Source organism: Electrona antarctica, assembly GCF_951216825.1.
Source record: "Electrona antarctica genome assembly, contig: scaffold_125, whole genome shotgun sequence".
In the NCBI taxonomy this organism is placed as follows: Eukaryota; Metazoa; Chordata; class Actinopteri; order Myctophiformes; family Myctophidae; genus Electrona; species Electrona antarctica.
Window position 1 is genome coordinate 227,923 of NW_027637521.1, and position 16,089 is coordinate 244,011.

The 16,089-nt window shown below is 39.3% G+C and overlaps 1 protein-coding gene across 1 annotated transcript in view; it reads left to right on the forward strand.

The window, feature by feature from the left end:
* The window catches only part of LOC306918874 (uncharacterized protein), a gene marked incomplete at both ends in the record, with an annotated part of 47,315 nt that extends 31,344 nt beyond the window's left edge, over positions 1-15,971 (forward strand). The window contains 4 exons of the mRNA XM_079531727.1: positions 75-188; positions 2,262-2,372; positions 3,806-3,932; positions 15,915-15,971. Of these exons, the coding sequence (XP_079387853.1) occupies positions 75-188; positions 2,262-2,372; positions 3,806-3,932; positions 15,915-15,971 (409 nt within the window). The remainder of the gene's footprint in view (positions 1-74; positions 189-2,261; positions 2,373-3,805; positions 3,933-15,914) is intronic.
* Between the last annotated feature and the right edge of the window lie 118 nt (positions 15,972-16,089).

Sequence of the window (16,089 nt, forward strand, 5' to 3'; positions counted from 1 at the left end):
CAGCAACCAGTTGTGGTGACTGAGAACTGTAATCCATGTAGATGATAATTATGAAAACATTTATGTTATTCCAGAGGTCTGTACCACAGAGCAGAGTCTCCAACACCCAGCTACATGTCTATGAAGAGTGACACGTCTATGGGAGAACCTATTAACTTCAGTAATGAACCTGGACCTCCAGATACACAGTATGTCAATCCTCCTGTACAATATACTGTACACAACACTATGACACAACTACGGACCTCAACACACACTGTATGTCAATCATCCTATGCTTAAGATTGGATCTTTAAACCGCTCACACTAGAGGATAATCACGCCCAATATTCACTCTGAATCTAGGCTGGGGTACGGACGTTTTCAGGCCATGTCCCAATCTGCAATTTGTGAAACATCATGAAAGGAGAGCCCACAGTTCACTAGCTGTTCCTAAACAATTATAACATCATGAAAGGAGAGCCCACAGTTCACTAGCTGTTCCTAAACAATTATAACACCATGAAAGGAGAGCCCACAGTTCACTAGCTGTTCCTAAACAATTATAACACCATGAAAGGAGAGCCCACAGTTCACTAGCTGTTCCTAAACAATTATAACACCATGAAAGGAGAGCCCACAGTTCACTAGCTGTTCCTAAACAATTATAACATCATGAAAGGAGAGCCCACAGTTCACTAGCTGTTCCTAAACAATTATAACACCATGAAAGGAGAGCCCACAGTTCACTAGCTGTTCCTAAACAATTATAACACCATGAAAGGAGAGCCCACAGTTCACTAGCTGTTCCTAAACAATTAAACATCATGAAAGGAGAGCCCACAGTTCACTAGCTGTTCCTAAACAATTATAACATCATGAAAGGAGAGCCCACAGTTCACTAGCTGTTCCTAAACAATTATAACATCATGAAAGGAGAGCCCACAGTTCACTAGCTGTTCCTAAACAATTATAACATCATGAAAGGAGAGCCCACAGTTCACTAGCTGTTCCTAAACAATTATAACATCATGAAAGGAGAGCCCACAGTTCACTAGCTGTTCCTAAACAATTAGCACATAATATACAGAAGCATGATGGTTAGAAATTATTATTCTAAACCAACACACAGACAACCAGTTGAAGAAATCACAGACGGTGGCTTTAACCTTTACTTTTATCAAATATCTAGATAAACAATCATGGTTTTATGGAAGATGCTTCTGAACATGTATTCTATAGTTTGACCACTTCTAAGAAACAGACAGACAGAAGGACAGACGATCGATCAATCTATAGATTGATAGTTTTTGTATGTGTCCTGCATCATAAGATGCCCAGCCCACACGACGCTTACAAGACAATCATTAAATGTACAAACACCAACACACCACAAAGACAATACATAAACAGTTATGGATACATTGTTCTCCAACGTAACTGCCACGCCTTCTCTATGAATTCTCCTAAAAACAAAAACATCCAAAACAAATCTGGGTTCTTATCTTGGATTTTTCAAATAAATAATTTCTTACATCATGCTACAGTGGACAGTAAGCTTGTAGATCTTACATCATGGTACAGTGGACAGTAAGCTTGTAGATCTTACATCATGTTACAGTGGACAGTAAGCTTGTAGATCTTACATCATGCTACAGTGGACAGTAAGCTTGTAGATCTTACATCATGGTACAGTGGACAGTAAGCTTGTAGATCTTACATCATGCTACAGTGGACAGTAAGCTTGTAGATCTTACATCATGGTACAGTGGACAGTAAGCTTGTAGATCTTACATCATGTTACAGTGGACAGTAAGCTTGTAGATCTTACATCATGCTACAGTGGACAGTAAGCTTGTAGATCTTACATCATGGTACAGAGGACAGTAAGCTTGTAGATCTTACATCATGCTACAGTGGACAGTAAGCTTGTAGATCTTACATCATGCTACAGTGGACAGTAAGCTTGTAGATCTTACATCATGCTACAGTGGACAGTAAGCTTGTAGATCTTACATCATGCTACAGTGGACAGTAAGCTTGTAGATCTATACATCATGCTACAGTGGACAGTAAGATTGTAGATCTTACATCATGCTACAGTGGACAGTAAGCTTGTAGATCAGCTATTTTCGGTGAGCGATGTGCTTCCAAATAACCAAAATCAGTTGTGGTGACTGAACACGTTAATCCATGTAGAATGTAAAATGGTACTTTACAACAACAAATATTGAACCAAGTGAATTCACATGATAATTCTAGAATCATTTCTATGATTCCAGAAGTCTGTACCACAGAGCAGAGTCTCCAACACCCAGCCTTCTGTCTGTGAAGAGTGACAAGTCTAAGGGAAAACCTCCTAACTTCAGTAATGAACCTGGACCTCCAGACAAGTATGTGAATCCTCCTGTACAATACAATTACAATTACAATTTAGGCATTTAGCAGACGCTCTTAATCCAGAGCGATTTACATTAAGCAATAACAAAAACAAAAAGCATGGCAATACATCAAAAGTAGTTATCATGAAACATGCGTAAGCTAAGAACGTAACAGTGGAGTATATATGTAAACTATACATACTATACTATATTATATATTATACATGTGTACTATAAAGTGATATGACTACATCAAAATGCAATTCTAGTGCTGTCTACGTAACATGCTATAAGTCTGTTTAAGAAATACTATCTAAGTCTACATAACGTGCTATATTTAAAATACTATCTAAGTCTACATAAAGTGCTATCTAAGGGGCTAGTGCTACGGGCCATGGTGGAGTCTGAACAGGTGGGTTTTCAGACTACGGCGGAAGATTGGGAGTGAGGCTGCAGTTCTGATTGTGATGGGGAGTGCATTCCATAGTTTTGGAGCCAGAAGGGAGAAGAGTTTGGGACGTGTGGAGCGTTGTCCTGGCATTTTTAGTGAGGGTACTTCCAGCTTCCCTGCGTTGGCTGATCTGAGTGTACGGGAGGGTTTGTAGGGTACGATTATACTTGTAAGATATGGGGGAACAATGCCTTTGGTTGCTTTGAATGCCAGCATCATATTCTGTGCGGGCAGCGACCGGGAGCCAATGGAGGGAGCGGAGCAGGGGGGAGACGTGTGAGAATTTTGGCTGGTTGAAGACCAAGCGAGCTGCGGTATTTTGGATCAGTTGGAGGGGCTTAAGTGCACATGCCGGTAGGCCAGTAAGGAGGGAGTTACAATAGTCAAGTTTTGATAAGACTGTTGTCTGGATTAGGAGCTGGGCTGACTCCTGGGTGAGAAACGGTCTAATTCGTCGTATGTTATAGAGTGTATACCTACAGGATCGAGTGACAGCTGTGATGTGTGTTTTGAACGAGAGCTGACTGTCCAGGACAACACCAAGGTTCCTGGCTGTCGGGACAGATTTTACCAGGGCGTTGTCTACGGAGATAGTTAGCTCCCGCATAGGGCACGACTTAGCTGGGAAGAACAGAAAAAACAATAAACACAACACTATGATACGACTTCATAATATCATGCTAAGTACATGTTAATTACTAAAGCAACAGACAACATTTCATAAAGGTGTATCCTCCCTGTCCAATCCTAACTATAGATTATAAATTACACAATGTGGAGTTCAGATGTGAAGCTGCACTATACAGACTGACTGCTTGTGTACATGATGTCTATGTAACACACTATGTTAAATATATCTATTATTTAATTGTATGTTGTGAGGGTAAACCTAATGATTTTACTCTTATACGTGTGGGACATAATACATATTTTTGAACACATGGTAATTTGTATTATGCGTGTGATAATTGTAACAGTATTTGTGTGATTCCAGAAGTCTGTACCACAGAGCAGAGTCTCCAACACCCAGCCTTCTGTCTGTGAAGAGTGACAAGTCTAAGGGAAAACCTCCTAACTTCAGTAATGAACCTGGACCTCCAGACAAGTATGTGAATCCTCCTGTACAATACAATTACAATTACAATTTAGGCATTTAGCAGACGCTCTTAATCCAGAGCGATTTACATTAAGCAATAACAAAAACAAAAAGCATGGCAATACATCAAAAGTAGTTATCATGAAACATGCGTAAGCTAAGAACGTAACAGTGGAGTATATATGTAAACTATACATACTATACTATATTATATATTATACATGTGTACTATAAAGTGATATGACTACATCAAAATGCAATTCTAGTGCTGTCTACGTAACATGCTATAAGTCTGTTTAAAAAATACTATCTAAGTCTACATAACGTGCTATATTTAAAATACTATCTAAGTCTACATAAAGTGCTATCTAAGGGGCTAGTGCTACGGGCCATGGTGGAGTCTGAACAGGTGGGTTTTCAGACTACGGCGGAAGATTGGGAGTGAGGCTGCAGTTCTGATTGTGATGGGGAGTGCATTCCATAGTTTTGGAGCCAGAAGGGAGAAGAGTTTGGGACGTGTGGAGCGTTGTCCTGGCATTTTTAGTGAGGGTACTTCCAGCTTCCCTGCGTTGGCTGATCTGAGTGTACGGGAGGGTTTGTAGGGTACGATCATACTTGTAAGATATGGGGGAACAATGCCTTTGGTTGCTTTGAATGCCAGCATCATATTCTGTGCGGGCAGCGACCGGGAGCCAATGGAGGGAGCGGCGCAGGGGGGAGACGTGTGAGAATCTTGGCTGGTTGAAGACCAAGCGAGCTGCGGTATTTTGGATCAGTTGGAGGGGCTTAAGTGCACATGCCGGTAGGCCAGTAAGGAGGGAGTTACAATAGTCAAGTTTTGATAAGACTGTTGTCTGGATTAGGAGCTGGGCTGACTCCTGGGTGAGAAACGGTCTAATTCGTCATATGTTATAGAGTGTATACCTACAGGATCGAGTGACAGCTGTGATGTGTGTTTTGAACGAGAGCTGACTGTCCAGGACAACACCAAGGTTCCTGGCTGTCGGGACATACTTTACCAGGGCGTTGTCTACGGAGATAGTTAGCTCCCGCATAGGGCACGACTTAGCTGGGAAGAACAGAAAAAACAATAAACACAACACTATGATACGACTTCATAATATCATGCTAAGTACATGTTAATTACTAAAGCAACAGACAACATTTCATAAAGGTGTATCCTCCCTGTCCAATCCTAACTATAGATTATAAATTACACAATGTGGAGTTCAGATGTGAAGCTGCACTATACAGACTGACTGCTTGTGTACATGATGTCTATGTAACACACTATGTTAAATATATCTATTATTGAATTGTATGTTGTGAGGGTAAACCTAATGATTTTACTCTTATATGTGTGGGACATAATACATATTTTTGAACACATGGTAATTTGTATTATGCGTGTGATAATTGTAACAGTATTTGTGTGATTCCAGAAGTCTGTACCACAGAGCAGAGTCTCCAACACCCAGCCTTCTGTCTGTGAAGAGTGACAAGTCTAAGGGAAAACCTCCTAACTTCAGTAATGAACCTGGACCTCCAGACAAGTATGTGAATCCTCCTGTACAATACAATTACAATTACAATTTAGGCATTTATCAGACGCTCTTAATCCAGAGCGATTTACATTAAGCAATAACAAAAACAAAAAGCATGGCAATAAATCAAAAGTAGTTATCATGAAACATGCGTAAGCTAAGAACGTAACAGTGGAGTATCTATGTAAACTATACATACTATACTATATTATATATTATACATGTGTACTATAAAGTGATATGACTACATACAAATGCAATTCTATTGCTGTCTACGTAACATGCTATAAGTCTGTTTAAAATACTATCTAAGTCTACATAACGTGCTATATTTAAAATACTATCTAAGTCTACATAAAGTGCTATCTAAGGGGCTAGTGCTACGGGCCATGGTGGAGTCTGAACAGGTGGATTTTCAGACTACGGCGGAAGATTGGGAGTGAGGCTGCAGTTCTGATTGTGATGGGGAGTGCATTCCATAGTTTTGGAGCCAGAAGGGAGAAGAGTTTGGGACGTGTGGAGCGTTGTCCTGGCATTTTTAGTGAGGGTACTTCCAGCTTCCCTGCATTGGCTGATCTGAGTGTACGGGAGGGTTTGTAGGGTACGATCATACTTTAGATATGATATGGGGGAGCCATACCTTTGGTTGCTTTGAATGCCAGCATCAGAGTTTTGTATTCTGTGCGGGCAGCGACCGGGAGCCAATGGAGGGAGCGGAGCAGGGGGGAGACGTGTGACAATTTTGGCTGGTTGAGCGAGCTGCGGCATTTTGGATCAGTTGGAGGGGCTTAAGTGCACATGCCGGTAGGCCAGTAAGGAGGGAGTTACAATAGTCAAGTTTTGTTGTCTGGATTAGGAGCTGGGCTGACTCCTGGGTGAGGAACGGTCTAATTCGTCGTATTTTATAGAGTGTATACCTACAGGATCGAGTGACAGCTGTGATGTGTGTTTTGAACGAGAGCTGACTGTCCAGGACAACACCAAGGTTCCTGGCTGTCGGGACAGACTTTACCAGGGCGTTGTCTACGGAGATAGTTAGCTCCCGCATAGGGCAGGACTTAGCTGGGAAGAACAGAAAAAACAATAAACACAACAATATGATACGACCTCATAATATCATGCTAAGTACATGCTAATTACTAAAGCAACAGACAACATTTCATAAAGGTGTATCCTCCCTGTCCAATCTTAACTATAGATTATAAGTTACACAATGTGGAGTTCAGAGGTGAAGCTGCACTATACAGACTGACTGCTTGTGTACATGATGTCTATGTAACACACTATGTTAAATATATCTATTATTTAATTGTATGTTGTGAGGGTGAAGGACATCCTCTTAACTTCAGTAATGAACCTGGACCTCAGTATGTGAATCTCCCTATACAATATTTACACTATACAATATTTATACTATAACACTATACAATAATACACACTAAACACTACAATACACAACACTATGATATGACGGCACAATGGTGTAACAACATGGTCTCCCAATCTTTAGATTATAAGTTAAAAATGTGTTTGAATGAAGTCACAATGTGGTGTTCCAAAGCTGCACTGTACAGACCTACTGTGTGTGTAAATGGTAAATGGTGCATTTATATAGCGCCTTTATCCAAGGCGCGTTACATAGATTGTGCATTACATTCACCCATTCATACACTGATGGCGGCGGAAACCATGCAAGGTACCAACCAGCACATCAGGAGCAATTAGGCGTTCAGTGTCTTGCTCAAGGACACTTCGACACTAACTCTGGGGGAGCCCGGGTTTGAACTGGCGACCTTGTGGTTACCATCCGGAAACTCTACCCCTGAGCCACCGCTGTGTGTGTGTGTGTGTGTGTGTGTGTGTGTGTGTGTGTGTGTGTGTGTGTGTGTGTGTGTGTGTGTGTGTGTGTGTGTGTGTGTGTGTGTGTGTGTGTGTAAACTATGGAATGCGCACCTGTTATTGTACTGAAACTTTGAGGAGCTTTATATGATATAATAATAATATAATAGGATATGAATAATCACGTTTTCATCCATATTTAATTTCTATGGTTTCCAGAAGTCTGTACCACAGAGCAGAGTCTCCAACACCCAGCCTTCTGTCTATGAAGAGTGACACGTCTATGGGAGAACCTATTAACTTCAGTAATGAACCTGGACCTCCAGATACACAGTATGTCAATCCTCCTGTACAATATACTGTACACAACACTATGACACAACTACGGACCTCAACACACACTGTATTTGAATCATCCTATGCTTAAGATTGGATCTTTAAACCGCTCACAGTAGAGGATAATCACGCCCAATATTCACTCTGGATCTAGGCTGGGGTACGGACGTTTTCAGGCCATGTCCCAATCTGCAGTTTGTGAAACATCATGAAAGGAGAGCCCACAGTTCACTAGCTGTTCCTAAACAATTAAACATCATGAAAGGAGAGCCCACAGTTCACTAGCTGTTCCTAAACAATTATAACATCATGAAAGGAGAGCCCACAGTTCACTAGCTGTTCCTAAACAATTATAACACCATGAAAGGAGAGCCCACAGTTCACTAGTCTAGCACTGTTTCTTAACAATTATAACATCATGAAAGGAGAGCCCACAGTTCACTAGCTGTTCCTAAACAATTATAACATCATGAAAGGAGAGCCCACAGTTCACTAGCTGTTCCTAAACAATTATAACATCATGAAAGAAGAGCCCACAGTTCACTAGCTGTTCCTAAACAATTATAACATCATGAAAGGAGAGCCCACAGTTCACTAGCTGTTCCTAAACAATTAGCACATAATATACAGAAGCATGATGGTTAGACATTATTATTCTAAACCAACACACAGACAACCAGTTGAAGAAATCACAGACTGTGGCTTTAACCTTTACTTTTATCAAATATCTAGATAAACAATCATGGTTTTATGGAAGATGCTTCTGAACATGTATTCTATAGTTTGACCACTTCTAAGAAACAGACAGACAGAAGGACAGACGATCGATCAATCTATAGATTGATAGTTTTTTTATGTGTCCTGCATCATAAGATGCCCAGCCCGCACGATGCTTACAAGACAATCACTAAATGTACAAACACCAACACACCACAAACACAATACATAAACAGTTATGGATCCATTGTTCTCCAACGTAACTGCCACGCCTTCTCTATGAATTCTCCTAAAAACAAAAACATCCAAAACAAATCTGGGTTCTTATCTTGGATTTTTCAAATAAATAATGTCTTACATCATGCTACAGTGGACAGTAAGCTTGTAGATCTTACATCATGGTACAGTGGACAGTAAGCTTGTAGATCTTACATCATGGTACAGTGGACAGTAAGCTTGTAGATCTTACATCATGGTACAGAGGACAGTAAGCTTGTAGATCTTACATCATGGTACAGAGGACAGTAAGCTTGTAGATCTTACATCATGCTACAGTGGACAGTAAGCTTGTAGATCTTACATCATGGTACAGAGGACAGTAAGCTTGTAGATCTTACATCATGCTACAGTGGACAGTAAGCTTGTAGATCTTACATCATGCTACAGGGGACAGTAAGCGTGTAGATCTTACATCATGCTACAGTGGACAGTAAGCTTGTAGATCTTACATCATGCTACAGTGGACAGTAAGCTTGTAGATCTTACATCATGCTACAGTGGACAGTAAGCTTGTAGATCTTACATCATGCTACAGTGGACAGTAAGCTTGTAGATCAGCTATTTCCGGTGAGTGATGTGCTTCCAAATAACCGAAATCAGTTGTGGTGACTGAACACGTTAATCCATGTAGATGTAAAATGGTACTTTACAACAACAAATATTGAACCAAGTGAATTCACATGATAATTCTAGAAACATTTATATGATTCCAGAAGTCTGTACCACAGAGCAGAGTCTCCAACACCCAGCCTTCTGTCTGTGAAGAGTGACAAGTCTAAGGGAAAACCTCCTGACTTCAGTAATGAACCTGGACCTCCAGACAAGTATGTGAATCCTCCTGTACAATAAACACACTATACAATATACACACTATACAATATAAACACCAGGGGCGCATATAGTATTTTTTAACTGGGGGGGGGGGACATATTTGGGGGCTATCTGCGCGCGCAAAGCGCACGCGAAAAATGTTATGCGGAGGGGGGATATCCGTCCCACTTTTGCACATAATTACGCAGATTTTCCACGTTTTTTAGTGGATTTCACAGCAAAACACATGCAGCCTATAGGTACATGGCTTTTTAATTTGGAGGGGATAATCCCCCCTCCTCATGAAACTCCCCCCCCCCCCCCCCCCCCTATCTGCGCACCTGATACACACTATACAATATACACTATAAAATTATGAATGTATGCGCACGCGCACGCACACACGCACACACACACACACACATACACACACACACACACACACACACACACACACACACACACACACACACACACACACACAGACACACACACACCTTTATTTCCCAGGAAGTTGGTGGTCTGTATTTTCCTTTTTATGTCAAAGTGAATCAAAGGCCACAGTTTGGCAAATATGGCATGCAAGCCTGTATACAATACAATAAGTGTAAACAAAATAGAATTACAAACTGGACCCAATTTGGCTCTGGATCATTGGCAGTATAACCTGCATAGTATGCACAACACTTTATTAATGTGTTTATATCAATCAATCAATACACTTTATCCATGTGTTTATATCAATCAATCAATACACTTTATCAATGTGTTTATATCAATCAATCAATACACTTTATCAATGTGTTTATATCAATCAATCAATACACTTTATCAATGTGTTTATATCAATCAATCAATACACTTTATCAATGTGTTTATATCAATCAATCAATACCCACAACATACGGTAGAGGCTCCTTCTAGGGAAAACAACAAAGAGAACCCCTTACGATAAATCCAAAGACAATTACATTCATTGTGAGTTAAAACCAAAACTCACCACAAACAGTGTATGAGGAACGGCCAAACCCACACACTGAGCAAACACTGGTCTCAAAAGCTTCACCTCTTTCCACTGAGAAACACATTAGCAACATTATCAACAAACTTGCAATTTCACACAAACATTAAAGGCTATTGATAATGAATGGACAGTGTTTAGTGTTTGTGTAAAACATAAACATTAAATGCTATTGATAATGAATGGACAGTGTTTAATGTTTGTGTAAACATAAACATTAAAGGCTATTGATAATGAATGGACAGTGTTTAATGTTTGTGTAAACATAAACATTAAATGTTATTGATAATGAATGGACAGTGTTTAGTGTTTGTGTAAAACATAAACATTAAAGGCTAATGATAATGAATGGACAGTGTTTAATGTTTGTGTAAAACACAAACATAAAAGGCTATTGATAATGAATGGACAGTGTTTAATGTTTGTGTAAACATAAACATTAAATGTTATTGATAATGAATGGACAGTGTTTAATGTTTGTGTAAAACATAAACATTAAAGGCTATTGATAATGAATGGACAGTGTTTAGTGTTTGTGTAAAACATAAACATTAAAGGCTATTGATAATGAATGGACAGTGTTTAATGTTTGTGTAAACATAAACATTGCGTAACACAAACATTGAAGACGAAGGTGAGGACGCAATCTGTGATTGGCAGGAATGAGATGATGATAAGAAGAGCGCCCCTCACTTCACAGGGGTGTGATTTTTTTGTTGCGTGTCGTTATGAGGTGAAACCCAAATATTTCACTCTCTTATACTCGTATAACTGGATGTAACAATAAGGAATCTGGAACAGACTGATGTCTTCATTCACGTGATAATTATAAAACAATTTCTCTGATTCCAGAAGTCTGTACCACAGAGCAGAGTCTCCAACACCCAGCCTTCTGTCTGTGAAGAGTGACAAGTCTAAGGGAAAACCTCCTGACTTCAGTAATGAACCTGGACCTCCAGACAAGTATGTGAATCCTCCTGTACAATAAACACACTATACAATATACACACTATACAATATAAACACCAGGGGCGCATATAGTATTTTTTAACTGGGGGGGGGGGACATATTTGGGGGCTATCTGCGCGCGCAAAGCGCACGCGAAAAATATTATGCGGAGGGGGGGATATCCGTCCCACTTTTGCACATAATTACGCAGATTTTCCACGTTTTTTAGTGGATTTCACAGCAAAACACATGCAGCCTATAGGTACATGGCTTTTTAATTTGGAGGGGATAATCCCCCCTCCTCATGAAACTCCCCCCCCCCCCCCCCCCCTATCTGCGCACCTGATACACACTATACAATATACACTATAAAATTATGAATGTATGCGCACGCGCACGCACACACGCACACACACACACACACATACACACACACACACACACACACACACACACACATACACACACACACACACACACACACACACACACACACACACACACACACACAGACACACACACACCTTTATTTCCCAGGAAGTTGGTGGTCTGTATTTTCCTTTTTATGTCAAAGTGAATCAAAGGCCACAGTTTGGCAAATATGGCATGCAAGCCTGTATACAATACAATAAGTGTAAACAAAATAGAATTACAAACTGGACCCAATTTGGCTCTGGATCATTGGCAGTATAACCTGCATAGTATGCACAACACTTTATTAATGTGTTTATATCAATCAATCAATACACTTTATCAATGTGTTTATATCAATCAATCAATACACTTTATCAATGTGTTTATATCAATCAATCAATACACTTTATCAATGTGTTTATATCAATCAATCAATACACTTTATCAATGTGTTTATATCAATCAATCAATACACTTTATCAATGTGTTTATATCAATCAATCAATACCCACAACATACGGTAGAGGCTCCTTCTAGGGAAAACAACAAAGAGAACCCCTTACGATAAATCCAAAGACAATTACATTCATTGTGAGTTAAAACCAAAACTCACCACAAACAGTGTATGAGGAACGGCCAACCCACACACTGAGCAAACACTGGTCTCAAAAGCTTCACCTCTTTCCACTGAGAAACACATTAGCAACATTATCAACAAACTTGCAATTTCACACAAACATTAAAGGCTATTGATAATGAATGGACAGTGTTTAGTGTTTGTGTAAAACATAAACATTAAATGCTATTGATAATGAATGGACAGTGTTTAATGTTTGTGTAAACATAAACATTAAAGGCTATTGATAATGAATGGACAGTGTTTAATGTTTGTGTAAACATAAACATTAAATGTTATTGATAATGAATGGACAGTGTTTAGTGTTTGTGTAAAACATAAACATTAAAGGCTATTGATAATGAATGGACAGTGTTTAATGTTTGTGTAAAACACAAACATAAAAGGCTATTGATAATGAATGGACAGTGTTTAATGTTTGTGTAAAACACAAACATAAAAGGCTATTGATAATGAATGGACAGTGTTTAATGTTTGTGTAAACATAAACATTAAATGCTATTGATAATGAATGGACAGTGTTTAGTGTTTGTGTAAAACATAAACATTAAATGCTATTGATAATGAATGGACAGTGTTTAGTGTTTGTGTAAAACATAAACATTAAATGCTATTGATAATGAATGGACAGTGTTTAGTGTTTGTGTAAAACACAAACATTGCGTAACACAAACATTGAAGACGAAGGTGAGGACGCAATCTGTGATTGGCAGGAATGAGATGATGATAAGAAGAGCGCCCCTCACTTCACAGGGGTGTGATTTTTTTGTTGCGTGTCGTTATGAGGTGAAACCCAAATATTTCACTCTCTTATACTCGTATAACTGGATGTAACAATAAGGAATCTGGAACAGACTGATGTCTTCATTCACGTGATAATTATAAAACAATTTCTCTGATTCCAGAAGTCTGTACCACAGAGCAGAGTCTCCAACACCCAGCCTTCTGTCTGTGAAGAGTGACACGTCTAAGGGAAAACCTCCTGACTTCAGTAATGAACCTGGACCTCAGTATGTGAATCTCCCTATACATTATTTACACTATACAATATTTACACTATACAATATTTACACTATAACACTATACATTATTTACACTATACAATATTTACACTATACAATATTTACACTATACAATAATACACACTAAACACTACAATACACAACACTGTGTGTGTGTGTGTGTGTGTGTGTGTGTGTGTGTGTGTGTGTGTGTGTGTGTGTAAACTATGGAATATGAACCTGTTATTGTACTGTAACTTTGAAGAGCTTTATATAATGGTCAATAATAATATAATGGGACATGAATGAGTGACTGGTCTATGGGAGAACCTATTAACTTCAGTAATGAACCTGGACCTCCAGATACACAGTATGTCAATCCTCCTGTACAATATAAAGCATAACGGACACTCGGACAGTAACAATCCTCCTGTACAATATAAAGCATAACGGACACTCGGACAGTAACAATCCTCCTGTACAATATAAAGCATAACGGACACTCGGACAGTAACAATCCTCCTGTACAATATAAAGCATAACGGACACTCGGACAGTAACAATCCTCCTGTACAATATAAAGCATAACGGACACTTGGACAGTAACAATCCAGATTAATGACACATTGTTGTGACGTCCTCGACTGTCTGACAGCAACCAGTTGTGGTGACTGAGAACTGTAATCCATGTAGATGATAATTATGAAAACATTTATGTTATTCCAGAGGTCTGTACCACAGAGCAGAGTCTCCAACACCCAGCCTTCTGTCTATGAAGAGTGACACGTCTATGGGAGAACCTATTAACTTCAGTAATGAACCTGGACCTCCAGATACACAGTATGTCAATCCTCCTGTACAATATACTGTACACAACACTATGACACAACTACGGACCTCAACACACACTGTATGTCAATCATCCTATGCTTAAGATTGGATCTTTAAACCGCTCACACTAGAGGATAATCACGCCCAATATTCACTCTGGATCTAGGCTGGGGTACGGACGTTTTCAGGCCATGTCCCAATCTGCAGTTTGGGAAACATCATGAAAGGAGAGCCCACAGTTCACTAGCTGTTCCTAAACAATTATAACACCATGAAAGGAGAGCCCACAGTTCACTAGTCTAGCACTGTTCCTAACAATTATAACATCATGAAAGGAGAGCCCACAGTTCACTAGCTGTTCCTAACAATTATAACATCATGAAAGAAGAGCCCACAGTTCACTAGCTGTTCCTAAACAATTATAACACCATGAAAGGAGAGCCCACAGTTCACTAGTCTAGCACTGTTTCTTAACAATTATAACATCATGAAAGGAGAGCCCACAGTTCACTAGCTGTTCCTAAACAATTATAACATCATGAAAGGAGAGCCCACAGTTCACTAGCTGTTCCTAAACAATTATAACATCATGAAAGGAGAGCCCACAGTTCACTAGCTGTTCCTAAACAATTATAACATCATGAAAGGAGAGCCCACAGTTCACTACCTGTTCCTAAACAATTAGCACATAATATACAGAAGCATGATGGTTAGACATTATTATTCTAAACCAACACAGACAACCAGTTGAAGAAATCACAGACGGTGGCTTTAACCTTTACTTTTATCGAATATCTAGATAAACAATCATGGTTTTATGGAAGATGCTTCTGAACATGTATTCTATAGTTTGACCACTTCTAAGAAACAGTTTTTTATGTGTCCTGCATCATTAGATGCCCAGCCCGCACAACGCTTACAAGACAATCACTAAATGTACAAACACCAACACACCACAAACACAATACATAAACAGTTATGGATACATTGTTCTCCAACGTAACTGCCACGCCTTCTCTATGAACTTTCCTAAAAACAAAAACATCCAAAACAAATCTGGCTTCTTATCTTGGATTTTAACATAATTAATCCACAAAGACATCATTAACTATAAAGTAGTTTTACGTTGGTTGTAGAAAATAGAAGATTAAAATAATCTGGTAATTTGATAGATAGACTTTGTGTCAATAGATGTTTGAAAGATGATCAAGGATCTTATAATAATATCCCTGCTTTTATGTCATCTTGTTGTGGTAACAGTTTATCCTGCCTGTCACAAATCACTCTCATGATCTCCATCTTGTTGACAAAACAGCAGCTAGGATTTGAACTGGTGAAGTCAAGAAGATAATAGAACGCAGCACTGCCAATAGTACAAATGTAGTTGTTTATCAAAGCAAAAACTTTGCACGTGGACGTGTCTTAATCAGTCAAACAAATTGATTAATTTATATCTTAAATAATAATGTATGATTGAAAGATTCATGAATATACCATATAGTTTCATGACATGGAGATTATTATTGTAACACAATTCAGCGTGGACATATCAATGATGTAATATGTCATACTATATTATTATATGTCCGTATTAAAGACTATTATTAATACATTGTCTTCATCTCCACAGGGAGAGGAAGAGGAATCGTGTTGTGGCAGAGCAGGCGTCCAGGTGTTCAGTGTGTGAGGAGGTTCTGACAGATCCAGTCTCTATCCGCTGTGGACACCAGTCCGCTCCCACAGGACACCGTGGCTGTCCCCAGTGTGGAAATACATCCAGAACCACACCTGGACTGAAGACACCC